General features: G+C 42.0%; 1 protein-coding gene across 2 annotated transcripts in view; it reads right to left on the reverse strand.

Annotated features, from left to right (window-relative positions):
* Nucleotides 1-14,078, reverse strand: part of GRIK2 (glutamate ionotropic receptor kainate type subunit 2) — a 418,840-nt gene that overhangs the window by 403,414 nt on the left and 1,348 nt on the right. Inside the window, exon 2 of one of the 2 annotated variants that reach the window (XM_063329880.1) lies at nucleotides 9,557-9,961. In XM_063329880.1, coding sequence (XP_063185950.1) covers nucleotides 9,557-9,671 — 115 coding nt within the window. In that variant the 5' untranslated portion in view covers nucleotides 9,672-9,961. Of the gene's footprint in view, nucleotides 1-9,556; nucleotides 10,110-14,078 lie in introns of those variants that run through there. The other variant, XM_063329879.1, reaches the window with a different exon arrangement.

Consider the following 14,078-nt stretch of genomic DNA (forward strand, 5'->3'; position numbering starts at 1 on the left):
TTGTAGGATAAATGTTGCAGAATAACAATGAAGTTACTGCTTTAGAAAATACTTTCCTCTTACAGAATATGTAATCTGCGTGTTCTTTACCGTTATTTACATACACTTGTACGTAGCACAACATTTCTGATTGTGTTGCAGTGTTTCATCAGTGAAACAAGTTGTATTTCTACATGTACTAATGAACTAAAGTATCTTTAACCAATGAGTATACCCTATCCAACTTAAAAAAAATACACCAGCCAAAATAATTCTCTGTTATGTTGAATGTGGTTTATAGTACATTGCTAATATTGTTAATGGCAATAAGTGAATGACATATTTAAGTGTAAAAAAGCATAGTGCAATTTTAAAAGGTAATTTTAAGGGAAGAGATAATATCTTTTAAAAGATAATTTTTAAGGGATAAGGGGAAAAAAAAAAAAGACGACAAATTCTGGAATGAGATCCTTAGCTAATGTAAACCAACACAGATGGTTTGACTGAAAGAGCACTGTGTCATTCAGTGTCGCTATGGACCTAATAACACATCTTAGGAAGAATATCACCAACTCATCCAGGCAATGACTATACCTAGGATAAACAGAAAATTCCCATGGACTTTAACATAATTACTTAATTTTAGAATTAGAAAGATCTAAAACATTCTTTTTCTAAACAATGTCCTGGAAGGTCTGATTCTTACTTCATTTTGTACTAACATAAGCAACTAACTTACTTAAATGGAAAGTTGGAGGAGAATCAGACCTAAAGTATGCCATAAGTTATCTTATTTCAATAATTGATCCATAAATTGTAGTTGTGAATAACTACATATCAGAAACCTTATGAAGCACACACAGATTTCCTATCATCTGTAGTGTAAAACTAAAAACACACTAACATAAATCAATTTAGCACTAAACTATCAAGGATTGTATTTCTCTGATAATCTAGGTAGTTGGTATTGACTAACAATGGCGCACTGACTGAAAATATAGGTAGGAATAGAAGATTTGATTGGTCTCCAAGTAAAATAACTGCTTTCTTCAAGGTTTTACAATGTGAACTGTTGAGGCAGGACTAAAAAAAAAAAAAAGTGAAAGTTATAAATTTCACTATGGTGAGCTACAAGACTCAGATTTTCTTGTAAATGTTTCATGCTTATGGGTGTAATTATTTTTATTATGGACTGTTCGGTAAATTGTTTTGTAATTACGCAACTTTTAAATAACAGCATAAATGTGAGCTGATTGATCCAGCTGACACTTGTTTAGCTCCTGAGCTGATTGAAATAGCTGGTATATATTCAAGTTCAATTATAAAGTAATCCTTAATAAATTTACCCAGATTATTACCTACTAAGTGTGCATATGCACATGAATGAGCATTTTAATAAAAGTGTTTTAAATTCAGTATCAGTTACCTTACGACAAAAACCACTTTAAAGTAATAGCTACTTTTATATTCCAAGAAATGCAACACTTAATTTGAAATATTTTACTGGAGATACAGAAAGAGCTAAATGCGAAGGTGGCACACTCTTCCAAAACTGAAGTAGTCCTGCATCTTTTGAAGCAAGCTTGATGAACTTTACTTACTTTACAGAAGTTTACTCAGTAATCAATTAAACACCTACATTCACAAACAGGTCCTTCTTTACAGGACTGATTATGTTTACCCATTGTGAAAACAAGTACCACTCATTTGCTGGTGAGCTTTTAGCAGAATGAGCAGTTTCTGTTTCAGCTTTTTTCTGTATTTTAGTATCAGGAACAAGTTGTTGAGACATTGACATATTTATCTTTCCCTTTTAAATTCCTACCTGAGAAACTCAGTTCGGTATGTGGTAATAAACCCGGGGAGAAAATAAAAATCCCTACTCAATCCACTTTCACTTCCTCCATATTGCTGATGCCATGAAAGGCAAAGTTCATCCAGCCTAACTTTTGCCATGTAAGAGTTGTCCAGCCTAAACCGATCTCATCTGATTCTTCTGCCTCCTTCGCTTTCCAAATACTGCAGAGGAGGCCTAAGATTTGGCTTGGACTAAAAGTTTAGTTTTTAGACAGAGATGAGGCCTTTCAGAGTTTTTAGTTTTTCATGCAGTTTCCCAGAAAGTTAGAGAAGCAAAGACTTTCCAAAAGTGACCGGAAAAATATCAAAAAGAGGAATGTTTGTTTGAATGTTATGTAAGTAATCATTTTCTGTCTCAGTTATTAAAAAAAGAAGAAAGAGGAAGTGAGGGAAGGGATCAAATGATTCAAGGTGCAAAATTTTGGGGGGGGGAAGCATTATTCTTTCAAAATTATTTTGTCCCTCCTGAAGACACCATTACTTTTTTCATTCATCTGTAAAAATGCAGCATGGATCATTTAGTCCTTTAAGATTTAGCTACACACATTGAAACCAGATATAGTGTTTATATAATTAGAAAACATCAGAGGCGCCCAGAAAAATGTTAAGATAGAAGAAAGTAAGAGAAAAAAGCCATTATACATTGAATTAAAAAACTCTTCAAGTCTCCTGAACAACAGTTCCTGACAGCAGAGTAAGCAAGCTTTCCCCAGACTGCTCTTCTGTCAGCATCACAGACTCTAATACAAGAATTAGTGACTCTAACAATCAGGGGTTTTTTCATGCTGAAATATTGACAGACATTTTAAACATTCCTAGTTCAGCTGACTTTTAAATCTAGATAACCATTTTATTGAAAAATGAGTTTTTAAAGAGTTTGGGACCAGAAATACAAATAAAATAAAACAGATGTGCAGCTAATGTGAATGAATGTATTTCCCCAAACATAAAGATTAAATTCTGTAAGAGCCATAAATGAATTGACCTTCTGATGCGTTGATAACAAAACATTGTTATCTAAGGACAAACATTGTTATCTAAGGACTACAGTGTAGTTGTGCTTTAAAATACCCCTACTGTAGACACCAGCCATAATACTAACAGAGAACCTGTTTTTCTATACCCCAGGCAGAAACAACTAGAAATGGAAAAAGTATGAAAAAATGTATCATCTAAAAATGTGTATTTCTTTTGAAAGATACAGCAAAGCTACCGAACGCATTCCTAGATGAGTTACTCTATTTCAATAGCATTTTGGAGGGACTACATAAGAATGATGTTTAAGGAAATCTCAATCCAGGCTAATCCAAATCACTTGCAAATTTTGAGCCAAGTGTATCTTTGCAGGATGTGTAAAAAGAGCATTTTTCAGCATCACACCCACGGGTCACTTCTAATTTTTGCCCAAAGGAAAAAAAAAAGCTTTATGGTTTTAGTTCGTTAGGAATTACTTTTTAATGAAATTGAGAATACATTTTTTGAACTTCTGTTTACCGTTTTAGATAGTATTACAATACCATCTAGTTTCTCCAGAGCTGGCTGACCTCCAGTAATTGGAATAATGATCATTACGTGTTTGTTCTGTACTCTTTACGCTACTGGAAGCTGTGGCTGTTTAAACTGAAGGCACTATATAAACCTAAGACTATTATTACTGTATAATAAAGGAACCAAAAGACTCGGAAGGGAAAAGCACAAAATTATAAGTATTAATATGATAGTGGTCTGATTCTCTGTATTCCAATTCAGATATGACAGCATAATGAGATTATGTTATCATAGTACTTGATCTAATCTTCCAACATACATTACAGCATAACATTATAAAAAGCTTATTTGGGAAACATCGATTTGCCTTGCAGATTGAGGAGTATGGAAATAAGACACCTTCTAGTTTCTCTTTTGCATTATTGACAGAACTTCTAGTAATTGTTCCTCTGGAAGAGATTAAAGAGGATGAAGGTTAAAACTTAGAAACAGACAAGGTAAATAAATTAAGTAGGGGACAAAGACCTGCTAATATTGGCAATGACTACAAATATTTGGTTTAATTTTTTTCTAAATCGAGGGGATTTTCTCTCGTGTAAAATAAAATAATAAAAAAATATCTAATATGTGAGTTTAGAAAAATCTCTTTTTCTCTGGTTTCTTATCTCTGTTGACAGAAACTATTTCATTCAGCGACCACATTTAAGTGGAGAGGTATTACTTGAACTTTGCATCACTTCAAAAGACAAGTAGCAGTCAGTAAGAAGCGAGTTATACTTCTCAGCATCCACTCTATCGGACAATTGTGTGAAAATCCTTTTACAAGGCTGTTGGCATTCCAAACACTGGGTGAAAGGATCTGAGGATATTCCAGAAAGCCCACACGGAGGAAAGCTTTCTTAACCTACATTAAATCTTGATAATGCAATAATGAGTCTTTTAAAAGGATAATTCTAATTCCCCTATCTAGTGCAATAAAGACTGTATACAGCTAATCTGCTTTGCCCTTTCAATTAAACTCGTCCAGGACGTTCTATGTAGTCAGCACCCTGAATGAGTCATTAAAATTCTCGTTCTGTAAGAGTTGTGTGCAGCGCACCGTTGTTTCTAAATTCCATTAAATCCAAATGGTCTTTATCGCCCCATGACCACTGTGACTTCAATCAGCCAATTTAATTACCTTACAAAATTGTCAGCAGAAGCAGCAAAGAAAAACAGGAAGGGCTGTGACGTTATCAAATTGAAATCTTCCTCTGTGCTGTTTAATCTAGACCAGTCAATAACAATGCTTCTCACCTACTTGCTGCCTTCCCGAGGCTCTTAACCTTACTCTTCTTTCAAAGATTTCTGTTGTTGTTTATAAGACTGATTTTGAACGCCTCTCCGTAAGGATGTTAACACATATTGAAAGCTTCTTGTCCTTGGCAGTAAAATTTTCATTGGCTCTAAATACTGGAATTACCAAGCCACGGACTTCTGAGAGCTACCACAATTGTTTATATTGCAGATTTTCATCGCACTCTGGATCTGAAGGCAGACTGCCTTTCCCACTAAAACCAGATACATACGTTTTCTCCTTTCTTAAACACAGGCAGAAAGGTTACCTCCTTCTGCTTAAAAGGGTGTCAGTGCGAAATCCAAAGGAAAGAAAGTGTACATCCATGAGAGCCAATGCAGGTCCAGCCCAGGAAAACTCTACATGATTAACCAGCAGGTATCTTTCACTTCACTTTGTCTCGTACACATTTGCACAGAGTTAGCTCTCACTGCTGTTCCATGCCTTTGCTGGTTTTAAATGCTACTACGCTAAAAATGGTCACCTGAATCCCAGAAACGCCTGGTTCTACACCCACTGGCAACTGCACAAGCAGTGGAAGCAATGAGCCGGCCTCTTTGCTGGTTTTGTCACGCTCCGTCTCGTAAAAACGATTATATGGAGATAAACTCATTCTGTTTCAGCTAAAGGAGCTCAGCTAAGAAGTACGTCAGATGAAACCCGGGCTAAATCTTCACGGAGGAAGACTCCAGTGTATGGAGTTGAGAAATTATGTTGTTTTTTCTTAAATAGCAAATATTACACGATCATATACAGCTTTGTTTTACTATTACTATTATTATTATATGGAGGGGAAATGGCTAAGCTTTGTAAGAGTTTGGTGTGGAGGGTTTTTTAGGGAAAAAAAAAAGTCAGTAGCAGGAAATGTTTCTGGTAAGAGTTCAGAACTCCCCCTTCATTCTTTGAAATGCGTTTCCATCTCTCTTTTGGCTTTCTTTTTCTTTTAAGCTGGAAGAAGACAACCCCCTTCCTTTATAGTTCATTGTGACCCACAATATTCAGCTGCCTTCCTCTGCTTGAAGTCAGGCAACTCTAAAGCAACAGGAAGTCGAGGCTACAGACATGGGCCTCTACTTTTCTTTACCCTTCTTTTTGAATGTGCCGAAGAAAAAAAGATATCTCATAAAATAGGAAACACTTATCAGACCAGTGCCCCCCCTCTACGGTGGAGGGCTTTAGTCTTTCACCACACTTCCACGAATAATGAGTTACCTGACAGAGAATGAGAAAAGGCAACGGCCAAACCACTTTCACCTTCCAATCACCGGTCCCTCTTCACACCTTTGCTGTAGGAAAGACAAATTTCTTGCGGCAGCAGAGACAAGGCCCGAAACAGGAAATTTAAATAAAGGAGGATATTTTAGAGTGCTCCAGATTTCAAAGAGCTGACGTTCACACCCCGCGTAGATAAGAAAATAAGGGTTTTTAACAGCCCGGCCCCTTACTGCCTTGGGCAAGGGAAGGGGAGGGTTTTTTGGAAACGCAGGTGAGCAGTTACTGATGGTTAACAGCTCTTAATGGCTTGTTAATTCAGCCTCGCAAAGTGCTGGGATGCGCCCAGGGAGGCAAAAGCAGAAGCGAGGGGGTTTAAGCAAAGGTGGTGAGGCGGAGGCCGGCCCTGGGCCGGAGGCGGCTCGGCTGGGCTGGGCTGGGCTGTGGATCTGCTGAGCCGCCTGGTGTTTCTGGGGAGCCGCTGCCCCGGCCGTGCTCTTACACAGGAGCAGTGCATCGGGAAGCTACGAAACGTGATCCCCGATAACGGAGCGGATCTGTCGGGATCTGTCGGCAGTCACGTATTTTGGCTTTCGTACGCTGCCAAGTGATAAGGAAAAGGTTTCCATCACACTTAGCACGGCGGAGAGACAAATACTAGGCTGCTGTTTTCCTCCCTCGTCAAGCTGCGATCTGTCCTTTCATCCGCAGCAATGGTTTAGGACTGTTCCCCTCTGGAACCCTCGAGTACCGTGGGCACAAGCCTCAGCCTTAGCGGTTCCTGGGCTTGCTTATGGGAAGCTATTCCGAAAGGGCAAGAGAGGGAGCTATGCCACATGCCCCAAAGCAAGGTGTCATTTATGAATCGATGCCCAAATGCCACGTTGCCCTACTCCAGCAGCAGGCGTCCAGATGCCTGAGCGAGTGCTGCTGGGGAGGGAATTATGCCATCGCACCAGCCTCTCCCCGTGTTTGCTCCATAAGGCGCTGGCAAAATTAACCCCCCGCATTTGACAGATAACCCAGGCGGCTCGACTTCCCTGTGTGGTTGCTAAAAGGTAGCTTGAGAGAGAGAGAAAGGACATGCTGGCTAGTCCCAACAATGAGAGAAGCCGTGGGAAGGACAATGCGAATCCATGGTGGTTAATTTGCACAGGAGGAATGAGGGGGCTGGAGCTCTGGCAGGCTTCAAGCTCTCCCCTGTTGCCATAGCGCTGCTGGCTGAGGAAGAAGAGCGGGGGCTGGCAGGCTGCCTTCTGGAGGGAATCTCCTCAGCTCTCGCTTCTCCTCGGGAAGGACCCCACGGGAAGGCACCAGCATCCCGTCTTCCTGGTCGCAAGGACATCCCGAAGGGACAGATAGCACAGGAATCCGGAGGGAGCGGCGGGGAATTCCCCTTTCAGAAACAACCAAAGCTTTTCCACAGCTCGCTCCCTGCTCCTTCCCTCTTCCCCGCCATGCCCTACACAGAAGCAGAGATGTCAGCCTCTGGGGAAGGAGCGGGATGTTCTTTCGCGGTCAGAGGCAGAGTCACTCTTCACCCGGACTAGGCTAAATCCAGACTCCTTAAAACAGAGATGTGCAACAGGCCCGGCCGAGCAGGGAAAAAGTCTTCCGCGCTCTCTCTTGCGTCTAACATTTTCCATACTAAAATAAAGTAACCAACCGCTCCCTACCTACTTCTAAACCTCAGAGGTGGGTTGGTGACAATTCTTTTCGAAGACAAGAAAAAGCACGCGGTGATTCAGAAGCGGACTCATACTTCGCTGCTACAAACAACGGAGTGAGCACAACCCGTTCACCGGCTGTGGGACCAAGGGGCAGTTGGGAAGGGGAGTTAGCCTAGAAAAATACACGCATGCACGACCATGTCACTGGGCGCCGGAGTCCCGCTGCACCACCCTTCACTCTCGGGATTATTTATTATTCCAAGCATAATCAAAACGCTGCTCTCAAGGGCTATCTCCATAGGGACACTGGACTAACAATTCAGAGAGAATGGTAATCTAAAGGAGGAAAGCCCACCTCTTGCTAATGGTGTGGCCGGGAATATGTTTGTTGACATAGCTGCCTTTGAAAGTAATTCAGACTCCTAGAAACCGACCCTCGGCACCAGTCGTGAATCCCGGCTCGTGGAATGACAGACAGCCTGACAGTGCCAGGTTACAGACAGCGCTAGCACTGATTTCACGGCCATGATTATGGATCAGACTGAATGCAAAATAAACCCCGCAATGATATACGGACCCGTTTAGCCATGTCCAAAGAAACGAGCATTCCTGAAGACGGTTGCTAAGAGCAACATGCCTTAAGCACCACCTTTAGACCAGATGGAAGCAGAAAATAAGTACTACTAGGAATTCAACACACGAGATCGGTAACAGCCTGGCGACTTTTTAAACATTACCCACCTTCCCCTCCACACCAAAGTGTGTGCGGCAGGGTGGGGGGATTTAAACAAAATTAGATACAAACCAAGCCACTAGTCCCAGGCGAAGACAAGAGCTTTCAGTGCCCCGCAGAAATGGATGTAGCGGCTGCTACAGCTTATCGCGACCAGCGCGAATGCGGGAGACCCTCGCATCCTCCCTCCAACCGCACTGTCGATAGGCACAGAGGATGCCGTTTGCTGGGGAAGCAACTTTCGGCCTGTCCCCCGCCCCCGCCGCTGCCGGCGGCGGCTCCCGCGGGGCGCTGCGCTCCACCCGCTGTGCCCGGGCAGCCCGGAGGGCGCGGGGTTCCCGCCGTGGCTCGCCCCGGAGGGCTTCCCCGGGCAGCACAGCCCCCCTCGGGCGTGGGGTTAACTTTCGTCTCCGTCCTGCCCTTCCTTACTGCGAAACTTCTACAAGGGATGCAGTGGCTGCAATTCCTCCCTCGCCTGCTTTCTTAGACACACGTACACACGCGCTCATGCACAGGCAGAGCTGTTAAGATTTGTTTCATGGTCCAGCTGGGATAGTCTTTAAACTGTAAAACCTTTTCTCCTTGAAATTTCAATCTATCTGATCTATGACTTGTCTCTCTTTTTTTTTTCTTTTTTTTTTTTTTTTCCGGGGATGGGGAGGGGACGGGGACCTAATACAACTTCCCTCGCATAGAGTAGCTGTGGCATTGAAACGTATGGCAAGGGCTCTTTCACGACCACCGCTCAAGACATAAATCGTCTCTTCTCTAACCCTAAACGCCACTGAAGGGGCAAGCAACTAGGCAGACGCTTCAAAAGAAATCAGCCCAAAGGTCTCACATCACAGCGTCGCGCCCACACGGGATCGGCTCGTGGACCAGAGACGGGCGGCCGAAACTTAACAACTAGTTGACAGATTTTTAATTGATCGAGCACCGTATTAGGCATGCTTTCCACTACTATGGAGACAAAAAAGGTACATTATGAGGAAGCCAGGCAAGCTGCGCAGAGCCTTAGGCAAACGCGTTTGCCAGTCATTTTTCTCTCTATTGTTATTATAATTATCATCATCATCGTGCCGTTACTACGGCTACAATGAGCTGCAGCGACAGAAAAAACACACAGCAATTCATCCCTCCGGATGCAAAATACAGAGGGACTTCGGTGCCTGACTCCGGTAGCACGTCCCAGCTCGCCCCCAGCACCCCCTTCTGAGTCAATCCTACGTATATCGCATTCAGGCTTAAACGCACAATGAAAAAAGTGTCGGGAAATCTTACCAAATCTTAATACATGTGTGGTTCCTTGAGAATATCCAATCCACAGTAAGCAAAGAAGGAGTCTAATGGTGCATCTGAAGACTGGATTAGTTAGAATAGGGGAAATAATCTTCATGATGTTTCTATGCACACACGCGCTGCCTTACTTCCCCCTTCTAAGCCGTCAGGTTTCCCGGTAGGGTGAGAATGAGGATACGTAAACTGATGACCCTCAGACACGATCACGGCATGGTCACAGAGAGAGGAGAGAGTCTACGCTTCCCAAACCCATTAGCAATCCCTGCATGTTCTTCATTCACTGCGCCAAGGAGCAACCTTCAACTGCAAGGAATGGTGGGACATCCATGTTAGTCGGGGGAGAATCCTTGAGAAATCCAAACACACACAATGTCCAGCCGAGTAAACCTGGGAGGCAAGAAAGGAGGAAAATCAATAGGTAATCCAGCTCGAGAAATCGCTGAGGTATCGCCACATAGCGAGAGTCAATGAGCACCAGCCGTTTTACTGGCGAAGCTTTTGCCGTGCTCCCATTCTACTGCACTGCTGCACAGCTTCTGACGCGAAGCCAAGATTAAGTGAGAGAAATTGAGATAGCTCTTCTCTTCTTAAGGCTGCCTGCCAGGCAGCCTTCCCAATTTCTATTATGCAACCGATCTGATCGCCTAGCGTTGTCGGAGGGGGGGAAAAAAAAAAAAAAAAAAAAAACAAAACAAACCAGCTCGGTTTTATTTACATGCTTCTAATTATTAGTAGTATTTCGGTTGTTCTGAACAATAGCTATAAGGGTCCGTAGCGGGAGGGAGGGGGCTACAGGGGAGAAGGGAATCGCTTGTGTAAAAATCAATTCACGCATTTTAATAGCTGACTGCCTGGGTCGAAATCACTTAGCTTTAGAGTTGTGAAAGAGGAGGCTGACAATAAAGTCGTGCAGGTTATCAGAGTAACGCTTAGCCTAATAAATAAATAAATAAATAAATTTAAAAAATCATCATATTTACGTGCATGTTACTCACGTTAATGCATGAAACAGGGTAAATGCGATGGCTTGTATACTGACTGTCCTTAGGAACTTGCTCCGGACCCAGTGATTACGGAGCACCAGCTTGCTTTTGCAAGGTAAACAGGAATCGGCAGCGCAGGAACAGCCTTGTTGAATGCACAGACCTGTTTCGCTCAACTTGCTTGAAATTGCCGTGTTGCTTAAAAGACAGTTACTTGGGGATTTACTAGTTTATGTTTTGCACTTTATTCTGCCACTTTCTTATTTTGCACTCTGCTTTCCTTTCACGCTGATGTTATGGAAATATTGCTTTTCCTTACTGTACTGAGAGATCTACGTAGTTTGTCATTTTGCAGTCCTCAGTGAGAACAATAGCACTTCCCAGTTTGATAATGGGATACTGAGTTCGTATCTGCAAATACAGCCACAGACTTTTGTCTTTTGGCCAGGTGTTCCAAAGAAGATAAACTCAGTCTGTGGGCTACTTCAGATTTTCCTTGGAAATAGAATTAGTTGTTTGCCTGTATCCACTAAAATACGTTGAACCAGGACTGTCAGACTTTGCAATCTGAGTGCAGCTTTTGCTGAACCTACTTAAGCTTTATTACAAATATTAAAAGATAATTCCTAGTCCCCACCAGGAAAACGAATTCATTTCATTCTACATTCTGCCTACAGACATCTTTTGTCTCCTTTATCTCCCTCCCTGCCTTTTATTACTAAAGAAAATATCACTGAGAGACTTCCCCCACAGATACATACAGATGAATGTAGAATAAACCTGACTTTACAGAAATAAATTCCAATGATGCCAAGCTAATGAGAACACCGTGGAATCTATCAGAAGTAGAGCATGGCAGAGGTGAGTTACAGTTTTTTCTTCAATAATGTCTGTGTATTGTAGACATGTAAATAAGTAACATAAGCATTTAAATTATAACCTGTAATGTTGTTGCTTTGTATCCCTAAAAGTGTTAGCAATTCAAAGTAACTTTTTATCATTATGGCTTACTGATTTCCTCTGCACACATTTACTTAAAACACTGTAAAACGCTGATGAAAAGAAATGTGCATTCTGAGAGGGGATTATTAAACATCATTGATTTTTTTTTCTTTAAGATGGAGGCATAACTGCAGTGTCAAAAATAAGTATCATGAATGGCTAGTTCTGCAGTCTAGCAGGGGATTCAGTCAGACGATTTGACTATTGGAGCACTTTAAAAGAACACCTAGTGTTAAAAGCAAGGATATCTAGCGACTCCTTCAGTTCACACTTAGAATATCTCCCAGGAAAAATGCAGAGATGCTCTTTCTTGTATTTGCTATTTTGTTTATTCTGTTCTACTCTTTCATATTTTATCTTACTCCAAGGAAAAATAAAACCGGCGACCCACGTGAACACTGTGAACAGTCTTTTCCTCCTTACTCTTTGCCCTGATGTTGCTGAAATAAAGGACATTAGGCATCTTTAGATACTTCTTTAATTGTGAATGCTCAGATGTATCTGCCTGTCTAAACTGACTTTTTTTTTAATTTAGTTTTGGTAAGCAGTTTTGAAAATATAATATTCGTCGTCAGCTTTACCACATTAGACAAGACATAAACTTTGGGCAAAGTGACTCCTATTACCAGACTGGTTTTCTAAGGTCTCTTGAAAAAAAAAATACAGCTACCTGTAATCTAAACTCCTACCTCGCCGAGGTGTTTATACAATAACCGGAATCATAAACCAACTTGCCATTAATCCCTTTTCCTATTTGCCCCCACCTCAGCCCCTGGTCGGACGGTAAAGGCTCAAGCCGGTGTTTCGTTTCCCCCCCGTGACAACCTCTGGCCACCGCACCGCCGGCTGCGGCCTGGCCACCGCGGACAGCGCCCGGCCCGGCCCGGCCCGGCCTGGTGCGGGGAGGTGCGGCCACTTCAGCACCACGGACAGCGCTCCCGGCCCGCCGCTGCCGCGCCCGCGCCAGCATCCCTCCGGGAGTCAAAAACGGCTTTTTGGGTTTTTTTTTACCCTCTAGTCATTTCACCGCACGGAAAGGAAATTAAAAGCTGTTATCGGCTTCTTTAAGGACACGTATTATACCCTCGATTATGTTAGCTGGAAGGATATTTTATGATATTTTAAGGGTTCAGAAGGAGTACCACTCTCCTTATCTGCTATCACACATCGCCTAACGTGTGACAGCCCTCCCCCCTTCTTTCAAACCCTAGCTCCCACCTTGAAGGAAAATCATAGTTAATCCAGTATTATTTTCTCGAGAATACCAGTTCCTTATCAAAAAGTAAATCTTGCAAGACGTCAGATGTGTTGAACTCACTAATTATTCGATGACTGAAGGCCACTTATAGACCATGCAATTAGCTAAAGCCTCAGACTTCACCACCCTAAACTCCTTTTCTGTTAATTGGACTTTAACCTCATTTCTTCTTCGGGGGAGGGAAGCAAAAGGAAAGCTAACCTTTAAAAAGATACTTTTGTCCACTCTCCAGAATGACTTCAATATGAGAGCAGGTAAATGCTCTTAACACCTTTCATATTTTCTTCTCTGTGAGACGTACAGTTCAAAGGTTGGAAATTCCTAATAAAATGTTATACTGGAGAAGCTGGTCTTGTGTTTTGGGGGCTTGTCACCACTGTTACACAGTTCTTTTCAGATTAAAGTCTTTATGAATCTGCCCTCCACACTTCAGTGATCAGCAACTGGGAAAACTACAGTTCCTTGGTTATATGTTTTGATTTGTTTTACATTTTGGTCATCTATCATAGACATGATGATAACACTTCTTTAAAACACAAGGACAATGTTCAAGTGAAGCTGATATGAAAAATAGTATTACAGCTATAGGCGGGGAAAGGAGAATAGACAATCTGAGGCCTTTAAATCTTCTCTGGGTAATAAAAGACTACTAAATTCTTTAGGTACGTGTCAAGTATAAATGGTGATCCTATGTACATAATATTTCATTTGGAAAGGGGAGATATGTGATTCTGTTTACCTGATTATATCAGGCACTTTTTCCTTCAGATCGCATTTTCATGTGCTGTTATCGTAATAAAAGTTAACCCAGTTCCTGTTAGCTGCCACCTACTGGGATGTATAGTTTTACCTTATTACTTGAAAAAGGAAATGGCTTTCATTTTCAGGTCATAGCTGTGTCTCTAAATACCGATGATAAGACTTCTATATCACCTAATCTCCTGTTTCGTCCTTTCCCAACAGCAACTGATATAAATTTAGTATGTGTATAACATATGGTCCCCAAAGCTTTGTTTTTCGGATATTTTTCAGCAAATCCTTGCAAACACTTCAGTTACACATGCCACTACAGTCCTCCTGCTGTTGCAATCTGGTGTGATGAGAGCCATAGCCTACCGCAACACCTGACCAGCCTCCCCAGATATCTAGAAATGAGTATTGCAGCTTTGCTGACAAAGCAGTAACCCAGTCCTCCCTTTTTAAACGTTTGCCAAAGTATTCAAATGAATGTTGATATTATCGTTTAAAAACACATTGCGGC

This window comes from Chroicocephalus ridibundus, chromosome 3 (assembly GCF_963924245.1).
Source record: "Chroicocephalus ridibundus chromosome 3, bChrRid1.1, whole genome shotgun sequence".
Lineage (NCBI taxonomy): Eukaryota > Metazoa > Chordata > Aves > Charadriiformes > Laridae > Chroicocephalus > Chroicocephalus ridibundus.